This window comes from Gadus morhua, chromosome 15 (genome assembly GCF_902167405.1).
Source record: "Gadus morhua chromosome 15, gadMor3.0, whole genome shotgun sequence".
Classification (NCBI taxonomy): Eukaryota; Metazoa; Chordata; class Actinopteri; order Gadiformes; family Gadidae; genus Gadus; species Gadus morhua.
The window spans coordinates 9,255,470-9,277,072 of NC_044062.1; the positions used below are offsets into that span (position 1 = coordinate 9,255,470).

Here is a 21,603-nt window from a genome sequence, read left to right on the forward strand (position 1 = left end):
GGTAGACTAACAGGTAGACAGGTCAGGGACAGGTAGACAGGTCAGGGACAGGTAGACAGGTCAGGGTCAGGTAGACTAACAGGTAGACAGGTCAGGGACAGGTAGACAGGTCAGGGACAGGTAGACAGGTCAGGGTCAGGTAGACTAACAGGTAGACAGGTCAGGGACAGGTAGACAGGTCAGGGGCAGGTAGACAGGTCAGGGGCAGGTAGACAGGTCAGGGTTAAGAAGACTGACAGGTAGGCAGGTCAGGGGCAGGTAGACAGGGTCAGGTAAACAGGGTCCAGTCATCAGCCTGCCAGCTGGAAAGATCACGGCCTACAGACAGGTCAGGTAGACAGGTCAGGGTCAACAGACAGGTCAGGGTCAATAGAGTCTTTCTGCACCTGTGCAGGTAAATAGTTCAATAGGACAGTGGTTCTCAGGCTGTGTTTTTTATTGGAGATCTCTGTACATTAGACTGTGTCCATGCGTGCGTGGGGGTGGGTGCCTGTGCATGCGTGTGTACCCCTTGGTGGTCAGCATGAGGTCCAGGGCAGCAGGGATGGCCCCCAGCAGGCTGCTGGAGCCCTCCGGAGCAGCAGAGCCGATGCTGGAGAAGATCTCCAGCATCATCTGGGTCCCGGACTCAGAGAGGGGCAGGCCGCTGCCCACACAGCGCAGGTCGTGTTTACTGGCCCCCGTGATCACCTTCAGAGCCTGGTACCAATACATAATCAATACATCATCCATATTAATACCAATGATCACCTTCAGAGCCTGGTACCAATACATAATCAATACATCATCAATACATAATCCATATACTATTGATCACGTTCAGAGCCTGGTACCGATACATAATCAATACATCATCCATATTAATATTAATGATCACCTTCAGAGCCTGGTACCCCAATACATAATAAATACATATTAATGCTAAAGATCACCCTATAATAGTAGGGTACCCTGTGCTACCCAGGGTATATAAAGTAGAGCCTTCCATCATTAGTTTCTTCTGTACTAAAAGCGCTGTGTAAATAAAGGTTGATCGGACCAATACATGTCAACGGGCCCCAGGGAGGGAGGGGGTCAGCGGGGGGTACTCACCGCCAGCCCCACCTGCTGCACATGGGGGGCGCTGGAGAACTGGTGCATGCAGGACAGCACTGCGCGGACCCCCCCCTCCGTGGCGAAGGGGACCCTCCAGTCGTACTTCAGCATGATGCCCCGCGTCAGACGGAGGGCCGACACCGCCACCTCCTTATCGGGGGACCCCAGCAGCTCCACCAGCAGGGACAGCACGCACTCACTGCAGGGAGACGCATATTCTACCTTTAATACTGTGGGACAGCACGCACTCACTGCAGGGAGACGCATATTCTACCTTTAATACTGTGGGACAGCACGCACTCACTGCAGGGAGACGCATACTCTACCTTTAATACTGTGGGACAGCACGCACTCACTGCAGGGAGACGCATACTCTACCTTTAATACTGTAGTACAGCGCGCAGTCACTGCAGGGGGACGCATACTCTACCTTTAATACTGTAGTACAGCACGCACTCACTGCAGGGAGACGCACTCTACCTTTAATACTGTGGGACAGCACGTACCTGATGGACTGCGTGGAGACCGCCCGGAGGGTGGTCTTCTTCTGGGCCGTGTCCTCCTCCACCGTCCGGGTGAGGAACCTCATGCCGGCGATCTGCTGCTCCAGGTCGGTGCTGGTGGTCCTCAGGAAGGAGACCACCTCTCCCATGGTCTCCAGGGCCGACCGCTTCCCCCCGAACCGGGCACTGTCAAACACTATAACACAACGGAGGGGGGCACTGTCAAACCCTGGACATGTGTGCATGTGTGTGTACGCGTGTGTGTGGCCGTGGCCGCGAGCCTCCTACCCTTCATCTTCTCGTCCAGGTCCTCGGAGGACCGGGCGTCGTCCTCGGAGGGCAGCTCGCCCTCCTCCTCCTCCTCCTCCTCCTCCTGATCCTCCTCCTCTTGGCCTCTCCGCTCCTCCTCCTCCACCTTGGGCTTCTTGGACACGGAGGCCATGGAGGAGGAGCTGGGGGAGGACGAGAGCGGCCTCCTGCCCGGGGGGCCCCCAGAGGCCTCCGCTGGGGGACAGAGGGAGGAGAGGCTTTAGAGACAGGGGCCGATGGGCAGTGAAGAGCCACGGAGCGGCTGAGAGGACCCTGAGGACCCCAGGTCAGAGTGGAGCAACGAGCCACTGGGAACATGGGCTAGGGCTGAACCACTTGGGGAAATAATCAAATTGTGATTATTTAAACCAATACTGCAATTGCGATTTTTAAAGTTCCTTATGTTCTGTATTATTCACTAAACAAGAGACAATAAACATAATTCTCATTCTATAGTATGACCAACACGACATTGTAAGCTATCTCCTCCACGCCTGTGTTGAGATTAATTGACATTACAATGTTTTATTACTATTGAATTGTAAAAGAAAAATAAATACTAATCTTACTGATCTCCAGTCAGTAGCTAACGATTTTATTTAAAAAACATTATCACAGCCTTTGTGATTTGCATATCTCTTTCTATTACATCGCGATGTCGGTTTGATTTAGAGTAATCGTTCAGCCCTACTATGGGCTACACTAATAGAGTGGCCTTGAGGTCATTTCCTGGTTGAGATCCTCCTCCTGATTGGTTGGCTGCTCACCCATGAGCTCCTCGTCCTCCAGGTCTCCGCCCCCGCGCCGCAGGTACAGCTTGGAGAAGGTGTGGGAGCACAGCAGGTCGGGCAGGCAGGAGCCAGACAGCTTCTGGGTCAGGTAGTGCAGCAGCTTCTTGGCCATGCCCCCGGGCGGAGTCAGGTCAACCAGAGCCGTCTCGTCGAAGTCCGCCTCCCCCGCCTCGTCGAGGTCCAGCTAACGAGAAACATAACGAGGGCACTGAAGGGAAGAGTGCAAACAGCATGTAGCGTCCCTGGTTGAGCCGCCTAGCCCTACCAAGTTATGAGGAATAATGAATCTAGCTGCTCCCCCACCAGCTGAGTCTAGCTGCTCCCCAGCCAGGTGAGTTGACCTGTTCACCAGGTGAGTCTAGCTGCTCCCCCACCAGGTGAGTTGACCTGTTCACCAGCTGAGTCTAGCTGCTCCCCCACCAGGTGAGTTCACCAGGTGAGTCTAGCTGCTTCCAAGCCAGATGAGTCTAGCTGTTGCCCCACCAGGTGAGTTCACCTGTTCACCAGCTGAGTCTAGCTGCTCCCCCACCCGCTGAGTCTAGCTGCTCCCCAGCCAGGTGAGTCTAGCTGTTCCCCCACCATCTGAGTCTAGCTGCTCCCCCACCAGGTGAGTTCACCTGTTCACCAGGTGAGTCTAGCTGCTCCCAAGCCAGATGAGTCTAGCTGTTGCCCCACCAGGTGAGTTCACCTGTTCACCAGGTGAGTCTAGCTGCTCCCCACCCAGCTAAGTGCACCTGTTCAACAGGTTGAGTGTACCTGTCCACCAGGTGAGTGTACCTGGGTATCAAGGCTCTGCTGTATGATTCTGTTGGCCTCCATCTGCTGCTTGGGCTCCAGTTTCTTGATGAAGAAGAGCACCTCCCACCACTCTGCGCGGCTGAGGCAGGCCGCCTCCTCGCCCTGCCGCTCCTCAGACATGTAGGGCAGGGAGTAGAGTCCGCCCGGGGGCTTGGACAGGAAGGTCTGCCTCACTGTCAACAGAGAAACCCTCCGTTAGGGGAGAGGGCGCCACCGGCCACTGAGGTCACCGCTGCACAAGTGCAGAGAAAATCCAAATTGAGCACTGTGGTTTGTGAATCTAGTGCAATGCAACGTCAACCTAATAAGCCATTATGCACAATTCCCATCGTTTCATCACAATATTTTCACTTTTGCCCAGAGCGAATCGTTTGCAAAGACACCAAAGATAATACTGTAACACAATAACACTCCAAACGTCCTGCACCGAAGGGTACGGTACGAGCACGTGTAGCGTTACAACCCCAATCAGCTCCTTCATTACGCTGAGAGTAACCTTTTATGAATGGATGCTGATATTTCAGATCTTTTTAACTGTGCCTTGCTACTACTGCTACTATGCCGTTCTATTTCTCCTGTTTCATTTACCATTCTGTATTGCGTATTTTGTGGCATGGGTTTTATTTCTTTGCGAACTGCTTTGTGATAAAGGACATCTCAGCCTCTGGAGGTAGAGCAGTTGTCTAGTTGAAACCGAAAGGTTGCTAGTTCAATCCCCAGCTCCTCCTAGCTGAGTGTTGATGTGTCCCTGAGCAAGACAGGGAGGGCTGTCGCCATGCATGGTTGACTCTGCCGTCGGTGTGTCAATGTGTGTACTAACCGATGTAAGTCGCTTTGGATAAAAGCGTCTGCTAAATGCCCTAATTGTAATTGTCCGGCCGTCAACGAACGTATCAAAACACTGCAGGGTTTTCTGACGTTCTCTGCATGTGTCGTCAATGAGCTAGTCATGTGATGGGATCGGATTGGCGCCGGAGTTGCGTGCTCGTTGATACCCGATACTATATTCAGGGCAGTAGCGGAGGAATTTCCGATACTGGTATCGGTACGGCTGCACTCACCGGCGGTCAGCTTGAGGGTCTCTGTGAGGGCCGAGCTGACCTCCTGGCTGTCCTTGTCAGCAGAAGCCCCGGGCCCTTCGCCTAGGATCTCCACCATGTGCCAGTGGACCCAGTAGGTCCGGGACAGGGAGTTCCAGTGGACCTGCAGCAGACAGCCGACACACGTTATATATATACTCATTAGTCCAGCATTAAGACCGGCGACGCCAAAGTGTATGTTACATTGTCTGTTTCTGTCTGTATATCCACTACTACTAACTTCTAACTAACATAGAATAACCAACAGGAGCTCACAATCCATCAGGGGCTAACTAACAGGAGCTAACCATCAGGGGCTAGATAACAGGAGCTAGCTAACAATTAGGGGCTAACTAACTAGAGCTAACAAACAAGAGCTAGCTAACAGGAGCTAGCTATCAGGGGCTAGCTAACAGGAGCTATCTCAGTAACCAACCAGCCAGTAGGTATAGTGCTCACCTGTACAGGTGGGGAGCCGTCGTTGCTGTACCTGAACTCTCCCTCATCGTTGGCGCTGACCTCGTCGTAGTCCTCCAGCATGCGCACCGTCATGCCGCTGGCCAGGTTGGCCTGGACGTACTCCACGTACGCCAGCCGGCTGCTGAAGTCCGTGCGCGTCTTGAAGCCGCTGGAGCTCTTCCTCTTGAGCGGCGCGGCGGCGGCGGCGGCGGCGGTGTTGGTGGTGACGGTGGCGGCGGCGGCGGCAGTGGCGGGCGTGGGGCCGCTCACGGTGACGGAGGTGAAGCGGGGCTGGAAGATGGAGCGGAGGATGGGCCGCGGAGGCTCCTCCCCCTGGGCCCCGGGGCCGGGGGGGCGGTTGCGGTCCCAGCCCATGACCCGCACCAGCTCGGAGATCAGGTTGCCCATCGCCATGGAGAAGTGGAACTGTCGCCGGAGACGGGGCTGCTCGTCCGGGGAGGCGGAGCAGGGGGAGGAGGCGGAGCCGGCCTCCTGTCTGTCAGAGCTAGACTCCACCCCCGCCGTGTTGAGCTTGTCCATCAGAGAGGTGACGCACAGGTAGCGCTTGACCAGCGAGAACAGCAGCTTGCCTGGGATCTAGAGACAGACACCATATAGGGGGAGGGAGGGAGGGGGGGAGGGGGGGAGGGAGGAGAGCGGAAGGGGGAGGCAGCATCACATAGGGAGGGAGGGAGGCACCATCACATAGGGAGGGATGGAGGCACCATCACAGAGGGAGGGAGGGAGGGAGGGAGGGAGGCACCATCACAGAGGGAGGGAGGGAGGGAGGGAGGGAGGGGGGGGCAGAGAAGGAAGGAAGCAGCGAACATAAGGAAGAGCATGGATAGAATAAAGAATCCAGGTTTGATTCCGGTGACAAACAGGCCATGCCCGGCTCCTGCTCCCCAGCACCTCCTGCCTACCTGCGGGAGGTGGATGCCCTCGAAGGAGATGCCGTGCTCCTCGGAGGAGGTGGTCTCGGCGAACAGCTCCAGCAGGGTGTAGCGGTTGTCAAAGTCCATGTGCTGCTCGATGCCATCCTGCTGGCTGAGGGACAGCAGCACATAGGCCCTGCTGCCTACACACACACACACACACACACACACACACACACACACACACACACACACACACACACACACACACACACACACACACACACACACACACACACACACACACACACACACACACACACACAATAAGAGTATTGAGGTTGCAAAATGTGCATGCACACACAATATCTGTCACAGATAAAGCAAATCAACACACACACAGACACACACACACACACACACACACACACACACACACACACACACACACACACACACACACACACACACACACACACACACACACCTAACGAACACAAACACACATCACCTGACAGATGTTATGAAGGCTGTAGTTTAGGGCTTAATGCGTTTAAAATGTAATTAGAGATGATTATGGACTATTCAATTTTACACAAAAACAGAACCATCTCTGACCACGCACACACAAACACATCATCAAAACACACACATAGCCCATAGCTCCTGGGTTCAAGTCCCTATGGGTCAACCACACAAGCCCCCGCACTAATGACTTATTGGAAAAACACTCCGGAAGCATCCAGACCGCTCTGAGTCATGTGATTTAAATAACCGCGCCGTGATTGGACAAGACGGAGCTACCGACCAGGAAGAGGAAGGTGGTTTCCTCTGTGGCAGAGAGAAGCTGTGCTGCCACTGAACACTGAAGGAGTCATGCAGAAGGAATGCAGCGACAACATGAAACGGTTCTTTCCAGAACAGAACTGCAGCAGGGACAGCGCCCCCCGGTGGTAAACACAGCCCACTGCAGCTGCTGGGTCTGGCTGCGTTAGTCCCAGGTAAGCAACAACCATGACAGACCCAGGTATCTTGACACAGAAACACAAACACTAAAGGGCACAAAGATCCTCATCTCAAACACACACCATAATTAGGTACAAACCACTCTCACACACACACAGACACACAGACACACTAAAGGGTCCACACATACACACACACCTGCGTCGTGGGAGGCGAGCGCGCGCAGCATCTTGCCGGCGCTGCGGCGCGTCTGGCTCTCCTTGTTGCAGAGCAGCTCCATCAGCAGGTCCAGGGCGCCCGTCTCCCGGAACACGCCCACCAGCGCGCCGATGCCAGCGTAGGCGCTCAGCACGTCCACCGTGTGCGTGGTGCAGTTGGGGAAGTCCCCCTTCTTGGCCATCTGCTTGCGGGCGCGCCGCACCAGGTTCTGGACGTCCTCCTTCATGTCCTGCAGCTCCGCCTCGTCGAAGGTCGACCCGGGGGTGAACTGCCCGCGGCGGGCCCCGCCCCCCCCCTCCTCCTCCTCCGCCGCCGGGGGCCCCCGCTCCTCCTCGGGCCGCGGGGGCCCGGGCGCGGCGTCCGCCGGCCTCTTGCCCAGCAGGGTGGGGCAGTTGGCGTAGACGTCCTCCGTGGACATCCACATCAGGACGTTCTCCGTCTTGCTCTCCACCGATGAGGTGGAGCCGCCCCCGGCGCCGGCCCCGCCCCCGTCCCCCTCGCCGGCCGCGCCCCCCTGGCCCGTGCCGTCGTCCAGGGCGACCAGGGTCCAGCGGACCAGGTACTCGGTGTGGCCGTCCTGCGTGCGGCGCTGGCGGAGGAGCTCCTCGGGGAAGGCCTGCTGCCGCGGGCCCAGCTGGACCAGGAGGTTCCCCTTACGCCGCTCGCCCACCATGCTGCCTACAGGGGGGGGGGGGGGGGACAGAGCGAGAGACATAGGGTTAGACTCGGGGGAGAGAGAGAGAGAGAGACATAGGGTTAGACAGGGGGGAGGGAGAGATAAAGAGATGGGTGAGAGAGACATATGGTAGGACAGACAGAGAGAGAGGTCACACACACACACACACACACACACACACACACACACACACACGGGAGAGAGAGACATAGTGTTAAACAGGAGAGAGACTTGTTGTATAGAGCTCGCGTAGAGAAAGCACCAGGACCCCCCCCCCCACACACACACACACACACACACACACACACACACACACACACACACACACACACACACACACACACACACACACACACACACACACACACACACACACACACACACACACACACACACACATGGACCGTTGGTTACACCAACTCATCATCTAATCTCTACTCATTAACCAGCGGGCCAGAGCAGTGCGGCTGGTCTCTGGACCACTAGGAATCCCTCAGCCATTCCACGTTTTCTCGTTCAGCATTACAACTGTTCTGTTGATCGCCTTCTGCTTGTGTTGGCAGGAGAACGAGGCCCAGCCCATCCACGAGGACACAGACCCAGGGAGAGAGTACCGCTTTCTCACAGGCCTGACTCATCTGTGTCACGCAGTAATGGGGAAGTCGATTTAAAGAGATAAAGATTAGCCTGAACACTCTCTAGAGAACCTGAACGTCAAGTCCACATATGGTCATGTGTCTGAGGCTGTGACGCTGACTTGGTGAAAATACAGTCTTTTCATGACGACCACGCCCCTTTTCGTTTAAAAATGATCACGTGTTTGTGCGTTTCCCAACTGTCATTATTTGGTTGGAATGAAAGTGAGGGCTCGGTCTAACACCTGGAGGCCCCGTCTTACACCAGGAGGGACACCTGCAGGCCCTTTCTAAGCCCTTGAGGGTGACCTAGAGGCCCTGTCTAACACCTGGAGGGGTACCTACGGAGCCTGTCTAACACCTGGAGAGAGACCTACAGACCCTGTCTATCACCTGGAGGGAGACCTGGAGGCCCTGTCTAACACCTCAAGGCCCATTCTAACACCTGAAGGGCGATCTGCAGGCCCTGTCTAACACCTGGATGGAGACCTAGAGCCCCTGTCAAACAGCTGGAGGGAGCCCTGGAGGGAGACCTGCAGGCCCTGTCTAACACCTGGAGGGAGACATAGAGGCCCTGTCTAACACCTGGAGGCCCACCTGCAGGCCATATCTAACACCTTGAGGGAGACCTATGGGGCGGGTCTAACACCTGGAGGGAGACCTAAGGGGCGGGTCTAACACCTGGAGGGAGACCTAAGGGGCGGGTCTAACACCTGGAGCTGCTTCTCCGCTTCCCATGTTGGGAGGTTAGGTATCTAGTTCGTTCACATGAATGACAATGGGAGAGTACTCCTGAACACAAAGGCTGACACACTGTCAGCTGTTCTCTAGCGAGTTACGAGCGAGAACAGAAGTAATCAAACGCCGCTCAGGTTACTGTTTAACCAAGTATCAAACCATAGCCTGAGCCGCACGTCAGTCCACAACACTCTGACTCTGACAGTTCAACAACAGTTTAGCCGCTCGGGGTCCGGGAGGCGGCGGGTCGGGGCGTCACGTCGCCCCGGAGGACGTTCACATGGCGGGCGGTCACCACTCGAACCCCGGGGCGGACGAGGCGTGCCGGGCCCGCCTTTGGAGCCCCAGGTCCGGGTCCGACAGGGAGCTGCTGGCCCGCGGTCCGGAAACGAGACACGGACCCTAAACCAACCAAGAGCCCCGGGCGTCCGGTCTTACCTGCCGTAGTGTCACAGACTTTATATTCGATACTTCGTCTTGAGGGTTCGTTTTGAGGTTTCGTTTCGTGTGTTTTCGTCACTCCTGTGGACTGCGTGTAATGAGCACTGTGGCCATCGCTCTTCTTCTGCTGGGCGCCTGGCAGCGCGCTCTACCGCCACCTGCTGGACGCTCTACCACCACTTACTGGGCAATCTACCGCCTCCTGCTGGACACTGTATTACCCCAACCCTATGTACACTCACAATGGGTCTATATTATTGTATTATTACTATCTTTATAGTATCCTATATTATATTATACGACACCTGAAACCCCGGCAGTCATGGTGCATTGGTCTGCAGATCATTGTACGAACTCCTTTTAATTTGTCCTATTTTTAATATCGATACATTCAGATGCTGGATATATAATTGTAGGCGCTGTGCGGTTTTCATCTTTCTAATAAATGCTGCAATGCTGCAGTGTGAACCTGAGGGACTCTTTCCTGAACACCAGGGGGCGCTGTTGTCTAATTTAGGGATATCAGAGAGAGAGAGAGAGAGAGAGAGAGAGAGAGAGAGAGGGAGAGAGAGAGAGGGAGAGAGAGAGAGGGAGAGAGAGAGAGGGAGAGAGAGAGAGGGAGAGAGAGAGAGGGAGAGAGAGAGAGGGAGAGAGAGAGAGGGAGAGAGAGAGAGGGAGAGAGAGAGAGGGAGAGGAGAGAGAGAGAGAGAGAGAGAGAGAGAGAGAGAGAGAGAGAGAGAGAGAGAGAGAGAGAGAGAGAGAGAGAGAGAGAGAGAGAGAGAGAGAGATGTAGATTGACTATATTTGTTGTTTGAATAACGTTATATTTGTTATAATGTTATTATTTTTTACTTGCTGTGCTTTGGTAATGTAAACGTACGTTTCCAAAGCCCTATGATTCTAGATCACCGATCTCTAGATCGACGGTTCTCTAGATCTTTTAGAAACTAGATCGACCATCTCTATATCGACGACCGCTAGATCGACGGGACTCTAGATCAACGGTAGACTCTAGATCCTAGATCAACGGTGGACTCTAGATCCTCTAGATCGACGGTTCTCTAGACTAGAGCGACGGTACACTAGATCAACGGTTGCCTACTCTAGATCCTCTAGATCGACGGTTTTCTAGATCGACGGTCCTCTAGATCAAGGGTAGCCTACTCTAGATCCTCTAGATCGACGGTCCTCTAGGACCATGCGGTCGATCCTCACTCCCACCACTGCGTTGCACCTCGCTCCCCGCTCATCTCTCTGCTGGTTCGGTTCTCACGGTGCCACAGTCCGGGAAACAGGGGGTACTCTGTAGGCTACCGTGACAACATGTAGGCCAGCCCACCCAGAGGACGGTGCCAGTGTTCCCCCGACATGGGGGTTGAAGAGGCGATGCTCCTCAGTGTGTGTGGACCGTAACGATACGTGACTCTATCTGGACGGTGCAGCAGCCTATCGGTGTGTGTGTGTGTGTGTGTGTGAGAGGGGAAACTAACAGCCAGATGGTGAGAACCGAGGAGTGTGTCGCCTCGTAGGAGCGCACAGCGCAGTGTGTGTCGCAGAGCGGTGGTGTGGACGCCGATGGACCCCCGGCTCTCTTTCCCCTCGGAAGGTGAGACCCTCCGGTAGCGGTGCCGTGAGACCCCCCGGTGTGTCCCGCCGCGGACAGAATCGCGCCACGATGACATCACAGGTGAGTCCGTGTGACATTGACGGGTCTTCTGACTGCCTAGCGGACTCGGTGGTCTCCTTCGGGGGACGGGGGGCACAGTGTTCTGCCTCCTGTTTTAAGCGAGTAAATGTATGTGTGTGTGTGTGTGTGTGTGTGTGTGTGTGTGTGTTGTGTGTGTGTGTGTGTGTGTGTGTGTGTGTGTGTGTGTGTGTGTGTGTGTGTGTGTGTGTGTGTGTGTGTGTGTGTGTGTGGATGTGTGTTTTGTTTGCGCGTGTGTTTGTGGGTGTGAGAGAGAGAGAGCGAGCGTTTGTTTGTTTGCGTGTGTGTTTGTGCGTGTGTGTGTGTGTGTGTGTTTGTGCGTGTGTGTGTGTGTGTGTGTGTGTGTTAGAAAGAGAGAAAGCTCGTGTGTGTGTGTTAGAGAGAGAAAGTGTGTGTGTGTGTGTGTGTGTGTGTGTGTGTGTGTGTGTGTGTGTGTGTGTGTGTGTGTGTGTGTGTGTGTGTGCGTCTCAGTCGCAATAAAAATATCTTACGCAGACGTAAATGTTTCTGGGAGCGGGTGAACCGAGTGGTTCCGTGTTGATGTTCCACGTCAAACCATCCGCGGTCTCTCCTCCGCGGTCTCTCCTCCACCGTCTCTCCTCCGCGGCTTCTCCTTCGTGGTCCCTCCTTCTCCGCGGTCTCATCCTCCGCGGTCTCTCCTCCACATTCTCTCCTCCGTGGGAATTCCGATCGGATCCAATTAGGGATGGAGATCCCCTTTACTAGCCGTTGATCGGTCAACATGTAACCTGTGTTCATTAGGTTTAGGCCTTGACTGATGAAGAATCCTGATCCTAAACACCTTAACACCGTTCAGTTTGAATGAACGATGCAGTTCCATTTGAACAAGACCACGATTTTTCCCTGCTGGTGGATGTTGACGAATAAACTTGACAAGAGACAAAGTCCGATTCTGAGTAACAAACGAGGAAAATTCAGATGTGTTACATTGTTTACCTTTTTAAACAAATACATTCTAATTAACAGGCTAATTAAATGCAGGATTTAGTTGAAAAATCTTTTGGAGCAGTGTTTAAACGTGACATTTAATGTTTCTCGGCCATCCTGCTTCTAAACCTTAGTGTTTAGAAGCAGGATGGCTGAGTGGTCCTAAACCTTAGTGTTTAGAACCAATCGGCTATCTTGGTTCTGAAGGTTAGTGTTTAGAACCATTTGGCGATCTTGATTCTAAGCCTTAGTGTTTGGAACCAGCTTGGCCTGCAGGTGATGAGACCCTAAAGCCGGTATGAAGTGTGTGCTGGTCCTCCTCCACAGGGGCCGCTGCAAGGAGCCTGATGCCCGCATGCAGACCCCGCTGAGGGGCCCCTCCAGTCCCGCGGGCCCCCAGCTCTGAGCCAGGAGAACCATGGACAGCAGACCCCGCCAGTGGGGCCCGCGTGAGGAGGTCCAGTCCGTCCCCCAGAGACTCTCTCCCCCCTGGGCACAGGGAGGAGGAGGAGGAGGAGGAGGAGGTGAGGCCTCCTTCAAGCACAACAACGGTCTCATAAACACTGTGGAGCCCCGGCCCCTGATCTATGCGGCCCCCCACTACCAGCTCAACGGGGCCCCTGGGGTGGCGGCCCCCCAGCCCCTGAACCCCTCCGCCCTCCCCCACGCCCTGGGCCCCTGCGCCGCCCCCCCTGGCCTGCTGCTCCGGGCCTGGGTGGGGGACGGGGCGGGGCTGGACTCCTGCGAGACCACCTTCATCGAGGGCCTGGCCGACCCCTTCCTCTGCTCCTCCTCCTCCTCCTCCTCCAAGGAGGCGCTGGTGTTCGCCGACGGGCGGTTCCTGGAGGTCGCCGGGGACGACGGTAGGATCCAGGCGCTGTCGTACGATGTCGCCGACGACGACGACGAGGAAGACGAGGACGATGAAGACTTCGATGAGCTGGAGGTGAGGAAGGACCAGAATAACCACTCCCTGTAACGACTCACTAGGTGCAGGGAAGGAGAGGAGAGGAGAGGAGAGGAGAGGAGAGGAGAGGAGAGGCTAGGAGAGGAGAGGAGAGGAGAGGAGAGGAGAGGCTAGGGAAGGAGAGGAGAGGAGAGGAGAGGCTAGGTAAGGAGAGGAGAGGAGAGGAGTGGATCATGGCAAAGCAGCTTACGGTGAATGAAACATCATGCCACCTAAAAGCCAATCGCTGGGTAAAGATTAGCCCTGTGAGCAGCCCCACTCCTCACCCTAAAGACCCCTCTAATCCTGCTGCTACAGCGAGCTCTGTTACACCAGAGAGAGAGGGAGGGGGGCGAGAGAGGGAGAGAGAGAGAGAGAGGGAGAAAGAACGAGAAAGAGGGAGAGAGAGAGAGGCAGAGGGAGAGAGGCGGCGGAGATAGTGGGAGAGAGAGAGAGAGAGGGAGAAAGAACGAGAAAGAGGGAGAGAGAGAGAGGCAGAGGGAGAGAGGCGGCGGAGATAGAGGGAGGGAGAGGGGGGAGAGAGAGAGAAGGGAGAGGGGGGAGAGATAGAGGGAGAGAGAGAGGCAATAGTGGAGCCTGGTTGTCATGTTGCTGTGTGTGGTTGTAACAGTGCTGTGCGGTTGCCATGGTGACTGGTTGTAACAGTGTTGTGTCTGGTTGTCATGGTGTTTGTTTGCCGTGGTGTTGTCACGGTCATCACGGTGTGGTTGTCAGGGTGACCGGTCGGCGCGGTGTTGTCGTATGGTTGTCAGGTTGACCGGTTGTCAAGGAGTTGTCTCGTGGTTGTCAGGGTGACCGGTCGACACAGTGTTATCCTGTGGTCATCTTGTTGTCTGACGGTAACGGCCATGTTTGCGGTTGCCGTGGTGACCGGTTGCCGCGGCGCCCCTGTGCCTGCAGAGCGACTACACCAGCGAGTCGGAGAGCGAGGACGCCTTCCTGCTGACCCCGCCACGGGAGCACCTGGGCCTCAGCGTCTTCTCCATGATCTGCTGCTTCTGGCCGCTGGGCATCGCCGCCTTCTACCTGGCCCACCAGGTAAGCACCCAACCCCCACGCCCTCATAGGGTCACCAAAGGACCATGCTGGTAATAAGTGTTTAACTTTTGCATGTCATCCTTTGGATTACTGTTTTAGCGTCTTGAATCAAGAAATAAATCAAAAAAAATAAAATAACATGGCTACAACCTGTGAGCTTTCACATCACGTTGCTGAAACATTCACACACAAGCACGCATGCACGCACAAGCACGGATAATGGGGAAGGTCGCAACAGTTACATTCATAGAGAGAGAGACATAGGAGAGAGAGAGAGAGAGAGAGAGAGAGAGAGAGAGAGGGGGGGGGGGGGAGAAAGAGAGAGAGGGAGAGAGAGAGACAAGGGGGGGAGAGAAAAAGAGAGAGGGTGAGAGAGAGGGGGAGAAGGAGAGAGAGGCTCTCTATTGAGGAGAGAGAGAGAGAGAGACAGGGAGTTCCACAGAGGCAGATGGATAGAAGTCTGTAAGAGACTGAGGATCCATCCAGGCCATATTTCTGCAGCGTGTACGACGGCGTGTGGGAGAACAGTGGAACACGTCCTCCCACACGCCCGCGATCTGGATAACAGCTCCGGGAATAGATGTAGCCTGGAACACTTTCCTCCTCTCCTCCCTCCTCTCCTCCCTGCCTCTCCTCAGGTCTCCTCCTCTCCCTCCCTCTCCTCCCTCTCCTCCCTCTCCTCTCGCCTCTGGAGAGGACTGGCAGCTGCAGATCATCTGGATGTGAGGCCATTAGACGTGACATCGTTAGACGATTAGGATCATTCAGAGGAACCCGAAGGCCTCCTCCTCTGCTCCTCAGTCCGGTGGGGGAGAGAGGAGGGCCCCCCCATCACCTGGGCCTCCTCCTCCCCCCGGCCGCCTCTGCCCTATTATGGGATGGACTAAGTCCTGCGCTGAAACTAAAATAAAAACTCCACTCTGCCGGTCCACGTCAGACCCCAACCTCCAGGCAGCCCTCCCCACTCTTGGTTTCCATGACAACCGCATCCTTGAGAACCGTCCGTCTGTGGGAGACTGGTGCGTTGGCTTGTCTCTCCAGTGCACAGCTAGGGCCTGTATGTGTTATGTGTGTTTGGTAGCGAGCGACAGTAACAGTCTGCTATTTTGCTAAGCCAGTGTGCGTAAGCTGATTGGGTGCTTTTAGAGTGTGGTGCAACACAAACACGGCTAAGAGCTTTACATAACGCTGTAGCTCCGCATGCTGCAACGAGGGTCCGTGCACGGAACCATCCGCAACGCAGGGACCACCCCCGGCTCGTGTCTCCACTGCCATGTTCAGCCTCAGCCAAACCTCCTCCTCCTCCTCCTCGTTCCACCACTACATCCGCTCTCCTGATCTGCATCTCAGAATCTCCTCTCCTCTCCTCTCCTCTCCTCTCCTCTCCTCTCCTGTCCTCTCCTCTCCTCGTCTCCTCTTATCTTCTCTCCTCTCCTCCTCCCCTATTTAATAAGGGCGATAAATTATCCTCTCAGCCACATTATTAATCAGCAAGCCATGCGACGCAGGACATGTCATCCCTCTGTCTCCCCTCCCTGAGAAGGGGAGGAGCCTGCCACTCCTCTCCCCTGCCACATGATTAGCATCAATTTGCATATTGGACCATTATGCACCTTCTGTCAATAGTAATTATGTTTTTATAACAAACAGAGCTAATTAGGACCTCGGTAGAGTACAATCAGACTTCAGTACATGTGAATGCAAACAATCATATTGTTGACAGAATATTTTGACATGCTGATGTGTGGGTCAGCGGCATACATCTCATCCATCCAGCTCTCTCTCCCTCCGCTCTCTCTCTCTCTCCCTCCGCTCTCTCTCTCCCTCCCTCCGTCTCTCTCTCTCTCTCTCTCTCTCTCTCTCTCTCTCTCTCTCTCTCTCTCTCCATATCTCCCTCTCCATCCACTCTATCTCCATATCTCAATATCTCTCTCTCTCCGTATCTCTCTCTCTCCGTATCTCTCTCTCTCCGTATCTCTCTCTCTCTCCTTTTTCACACTGAAAAGCTGTACTGCTACAAGTGGGGATCTCTTCAGAGAGCTAGATATAGGGGAGAGAGATAGATAGAGGGGCGAGAGAGAGAGAGAGAGAGAGAGAGATAGATAGCGGAATATGATGATAGAGCTTTAAAGGGGGGAGAGAGAGAGAGAGCAAGATTAGAGTGGCGAGAGAGTGAGAGAGCTAGATAGAGGCGAGAGAGAGCTAGATAGAGGCGAGAGAGAGCTAGATAGAGGCGAGAGAGAGCTAGATAGAGGGGAGAGAGAGCTAGATAGAGGCGAGAGAGAGCTAGATAGAGGGGAGAGAGAGAGAGCGAGAGATAGAGAGCAAGAGAGATAGTATGTGAACAAAGCGATAGTTATATTGAGGGGGAGAGAGAGAGAGAGCTAGTAAGAGAGCAAAGCGAGAGAGAGTTATATTGAGGGGGAGAGAGAGAGATAGATAGAGGAGAGAGAGATCTAGAATAGAGATAGTGGGTCGAGGGAGAGAGGGAAATAGAGGGAGACAGACACGCCGAGAGAAGCATTCTCATCATAAATTAATTATACATTTCAGACACAAGCACACACCTAAGGGATTGTAAAATGTTCCATGTTTAATTTCTCTCCTCCTCTACCCCCCTCCCCCCCCTCCCTCCCTCCCCCCCCACCTCCAGACCACCAAGGCCGTGTCTAAAGGAGACCTCCACGCAGCCAGCTCCAGCTCCAGGCGGGCCCTCTTCCTGGCCGTGCTGTCAATCACAATCGGGACCGGGATCTACGTGGGCGTGGCCGTGGCCCTCATCGCTTACCTCTCCAAGAACCACCACCTGTAGGCTCCTCTCCCCGGCACAGGGCTCCTCCCCCCACTGTATGGCTCCTCCCCCCAGATCCAGCCGCTGGAGTGGGTCCCATGGAAGACCTTCAACCAATCACCTGGTGGTCCTGGACCCTTCTCAACATCCAGTTCACACACATACACACACACACACACAAAGTAACACACACTGTATCACACACACACACACACACACACACACACACACACACACACACACACACACACACAGAAACACACACAGTAACACACAGTTGCACACAGTAACACACACACAAACGCACAAACACTTAGCAATAGACACATGCATTCAAGTGCACATGTGCACGCAGAGATCTGAGATTTACGTCTTGATTATTGGTCCATTGTGGAAGTAGAAGACAACTGGTCCAAACTGTACTGTTCCAAACTGTACTGGTCCACTGAAGAGGACACTGGTCCATTCTGTACTGGTCCAAACTGTTCTGGGCCATACTGTACTGGGCCATACTGTACTGGGGCCCCCTCTCGGGAATACTGGGAATGCTGACAGTCCCATCAGTACTGGACCTGTTGGGAGTGGACTGGGTGACCTGGACAAACCCTGAACAGAAGACTGTTGGAACGATGGTTAAGATGGACTGGTAATAACCATGGTATTATGGGATGGCAGCTCTCTCTGAGAGCTGCTCAATGTTTCAGAGGTCAGCACACAGACAATACTTTACCCTCAGTGCATGGTGTGGGAGTGAGTGTGTAAGTGCGTATGTTTGTTTGTGTGTGTATGTGGGTCTGTATGTGTGTGTGTGTGTGTGTGTGTGTGTGTGTGTGTGTGTGTGTGTGTGTGTGTGTGTGTGTGTGTGTGTCTATGTTTCTGTGTGTGTGTATTAACACCTGTGCTCAACAAATCCTGAATCGAATTCGCTAAACTCAACCAATCACAGAAGGGGATGGTTATTGTTGTTCTTTGGTTTTATTTATTCATTTAAGTTTTGCTAATTTGGTTAAAATCAGGCCAACGGTTATGTTAGAATTATGGTCTGTCTGGCCAATCAGGTAACACGCTATTTGGACCTGACCAATCAGAGTTCTGAGGACATTTATGTTCAGTGGTGGTTTGTCCATAGCGCCAGAAAAAGTATAAATGGCTGACGGCTAAAAGCTACGTTTAGCACCAAGCTAGCCCTTGATGCTGATGACCTGAGCCACTGCAAGCATCTACAAAGACATGACAGGACGTCATCATATTACACTGACCTAAATGACACACTTTTTAAGATTGTGAAACAGTTAGTCAAAGAGTTATTCCTCAACTGTCAAAGAATTTTGTGTTTTTTGTCGGAACCGGGAGGTAAGGTTGCGTATGTCTGGATCCGAGCGACTTCCGTAGTGCGTCTGATCGGACGGGCCGAGGCGTGTCGTCGTCCCACGGAGCCGGGGAGCACAAGCGAGCTCAGAGTCCGAGTGCTTCAGCGGTTGGGCTAGCATGGAGGAGGTCCTCACTTACAGAGCTCCTCCTCTGTAAGGGGAGCTCCGCCCTGCCAGGTGTGAGGAGGAGTCAACACGCGCTCACCGCTTACCATCAGGTAAACCCCAGGACTGGTCCCAGGTGGAGATGTATATTTTGATGATATATTTGGCAGCTGTATTTACAGATTGGTCTACAAAGGGCTGTATTCAACAGATCAATATATTGAACACCATCCATTCCACAACACGCCAAACTGTTCCGTCAAATATCTCCAGGTGTACTTTTGTCGATTTCAACACAAGCTTATTTGTAAAAAAAAAAAAAAAAGAAGAAAAAAAAAAACGAAACTCAATGGACACATCACGGCATGCTACTGGAGAACGTCAGTTTACTTGTTCATCTTTAAATAACTGTATGCTTGTTTTCCGTTCAGTGGTACCATTAAACATCTCATTGTCCAATGGAGTAAGAGAGATTTAACGTCAGATTTAAGGATAGAAGGTACTGATACTGATGATACTAGGACCTGACCCAGTACTGATACTAGGACCTGACCCAGTAGGACCAGTACTGATGCTAGGACCTGACCCAGTACTGATACTAGGACCTGACCCAGTAGGACCAGTACTGATACTAGGACCTGACCCAGTACTGATACTATGACCTGACCCAGTAGGACCAGTACTGATACTAGGACCTGACCCAGTAGGACCAGTAAGAGTCTGATACCAGCAGCTCCGTCAGGGCGGTGTTGTGCATTCAGAACACATGGGTCCTGTGCGGAGGTCTGTCTCTCAGAGCCGTGATGGAGAGGTTACCTAGCAACCACGCAGACTAGAGGCCTGCATGCTGTTTACCTAGTCAAGGTCCGTCTCTATTCTCCCCTCGTCTCTGAGAGAGAGATTTCTTGTCTCTCTCCATCTCTTGCTCTCTGAATCTAAGTTCAAGTGTTTACAGACAGACACACACCAGTTTACTGTACATTAAAGGGGACATAGTATACCACCAGGTGTGAGTGTGATTAGCCTTACAAGCCGTTTAGAAGATTTTCGAAACGGCTTGTAAGGGTAATCACACTAGCACCTGGTGTTATAATATGTCCCCTTTAATACATGGTAAAGTCTCTATACCTATATGTAGTGTGGTGTCTGTTTTTGTAATCATGTGGCGGTGAAAATAAGGCCAACTACACAACAGACATAAATTGACCTGCCACATTAAATCAAAAAATAATCAATAATATTAAAAAATCTGCTTATCGGTTGCTGTCCCTGATAAAGCCATCTCCTAGATGTTTTGGACGGAACGGTAGTGCAGTGCTCTTCAAAGGACTCAAGACGACACCGCCCCCTTCTGGATGTAAAAGGTACTACATACTCCGAATGAATGGCGCTCTTTTTGAGTGGCTTCATGTTTTCAGTTGGACCGTGAACCAGCAGCGTAGTACTGTACAGTACAGTGTCTGACCACAAATGGGGATACCTCTCCTCTGAAAAAGAGGGTCACTCACAACAGGTTTGATATTGACATCTTATGATCAGGGGCGAAGCCACATGGGGGCCAGGGGGGCCACGGCCCCCCCTGGTCAGAGATTGGCCACCCCGCTGCCCCCCAGTATGAAAAAAAAGTACTGAAATATATGCACGATTAGTTTGATCTAACTTTGACTTATTATTCTAATTCAGTGTCGACAATCAAGCGCCCCCCCGTTGACAATCAAGTGCCACCCCAAATATAAGACTGGCCCGAGCTGGCCACCACAGTAATAATATCCTGACTACGCCCCTGCTTATGATATATTATCATACGAAGAGACATCTTCATCAGAACATTGATGAACGAACATCTTCCACTTTGAACAGTAACGACCACCGTCGCGACCAGGTGCGCTGGTCCGGTGGCCACTGGCCAGCTGTGGTACTTCAGCCAGCCAGAAGACCTTATCCCACTCTCGGTGTACAGAGGGCTCTGAGCCAAACCCAAGCTGAACATCTCCAGTAGGAGAATAGTGTTTATATTCCACATTGCTTCATACGTTTATTCCTGGGTCCCCTAATAACCCGGTTTGAGTTCCGTCGGTGGAAGACACCAGAAATCACAGACTCGTTGGGTAGTTTAAAACAGTTTTTTATTTTCCGCAGGGCTGCGAACACAAAGTTAGGAAGTCACGGCTTCACAGAGTGACGACTCGGTCAGGAACGCAACTTTTAATGTGTTAAATATAACTTGGGCGAAGACGTTAAACGGGCAAGTGAGTTTAAACAGTGCATGGGGGTAGAATAGTTATATACTAGTTAGATATGACTATATAGTTCTATGTGACTATATAGAGTATAGTTATATAATAGTTCTATATAACTATATAGAGTATAGTTATATATAAATATAGTTATATATGACTATATAGAGTATAGTTATATATAAATATATAGTTATATACTAGTTATATATATCTATACAGAGTACAGTTATGTACAACTATAGTTACATACTAATTTTATATAACTATAGTTATATACTAGTTATATATACATGATTACATACAACTAGAATATGACTATAGCTATATAGAATTATAGTTATATACTAGTTGTATATAACTAGTGTATAACTAGTTTACACTAGTTATATTCAACTAGTGCAGTATCTGTCCTCAGTCGATGTGTTAATGAGACACCGGGTTTGTATTTAAAATCAACTGCGTAGCCAGGGAACAGTTGCTAGGCGTGATGTGAGAAACGAGACACTGGGATTGGTTACTGAGCAGCCCTACGTCGGCCATCTTGAATGACATCCCAGGCTGTGACCTGATTGGTCCACGGGGTAATGGTCCGGTACCTGGGACGCAGCGAAGCCGTTTTAAATACTGGACGAGCGATGGACGAAGAGGAAGATGAGGGTGAACCGTGCAAAACCAATAAATTAAAGTGCAAATAAGGAAACTAAGAACAAAAAAAGGATTTGGCACGTTGTGGATCGACGGGAAGTATAGCGACCACACACACACACACACACACACACACACACACACACACACACACACACACACACACACACACACACACACACACACACACACACACACACCCCCTGTGTG

The 21,603-nt window shown here is 52.6% G+C and overlaps 3 protein-coding genes across 4 annotated transcripts in view; 1 reads left to right on the forward strand and 2 right to left on the reverse strand.

The window, feature by feature from the left end:
• Positions 1-9,841, reverse strand: part of cul9 (cullin 9) — a 28,307-nt gene extending 18,466 nt beyond the window's left edge. The window contains exons 1-11 of the mRNA XM_030378183.1: positions 9,582-9,841; positions 7,074-7,772; positions 5,958-6,112; positions 5,035-5,631; positions 4,558-4,699; positions 3,476-3,669; positions 2,675-2,882; positions 1,887-2,102; positions 1,602-1,794; positions 1,093-1,294; positions 509-699 (exon numbers count right to left, since the gene is read on the reverse strand). Coding sequence (XP_030234043.1) covers positions 509-699; positions 1,093-1,294; positions 1,602-1,794; positions 1,887-2,102; positions 2,675-2,882; positions 3,476-3,669; positions 4,558-4,699; positions 5,035-5,631; positions 5,958-6,112; positions 7,074-7,767 — 2,792 coding nt within the window. The 5' untranslated portion in view covers positions 7,768-7,772; positions 9,582-9,841. The remainder of the gene's footprint in view (positions 1-508; positions 700-1,092; positions 1,295-1,601; positions 1,795-1,886; positions 2,103-2,674; positions 2,883-3,475; positions 3,670-4,557; positions 4,700-5,034; positions 5,632-5,957; positions 6,113-7,073; positions 7,773-9,581) is intronic.
• Positions 1-21,603, reverse strand: part of LOC115559454 (neoverrucotoxin subunit beta) — a 544,561-nt gene that overhangs the window by 491,770 nt on the left and 31,188 nt on the right. The window lies entirely within an intron of this gene.
• On the forward strand, positions 10,344-18,967 carry syndig1 (synapse differentiation inducing 1). The gene is made up of 4 exons (XM_030378213.1): positions 10,344-11,271; positions 12,565-13,183; positions 14,105-14,242; positions 16,896-18,967. The coding sequence occupies exons 2-4, from the start codon at positions 12,656-12,658 to the stop codon at positions 17,052-17,054; spliced, it is 825 nt and encodes a 274-aa protein (XP_030234073.1). The 5' UTR covers positions 10,344-11,271; positions 12,565-12,655; the 3' UTR covers positions 17,055-18,967.

What these genes read in the sequence shown, in the direction of transcription:
- syndig1 (XM_030378213.1), top strand. Translation starts at nt 12,656, where the DNA reads ATGGACAGCAGACCCCGCCAGTGGGGCCCGCGTGAGGAGGTCCAGTCC. An exon ending in AAGACTTCGATGAGCTGGAG is followed by an intron (nt 13,184 to 14,104) that starts GTGAGGAAGGAC and finishes CTGTGCCTGCAG; the next exon opens with AGCGACTACACCAGCGAGTC. An exon ending in CCTTCTACCTGGCCCACCAG is followed by an intron (nt 14,243 to 16,895) that starts GTAAGCACCCAA and finishes CCCCACCTCCAG; the next exon opens with ACCACCAAGGCCGTGTCTAA.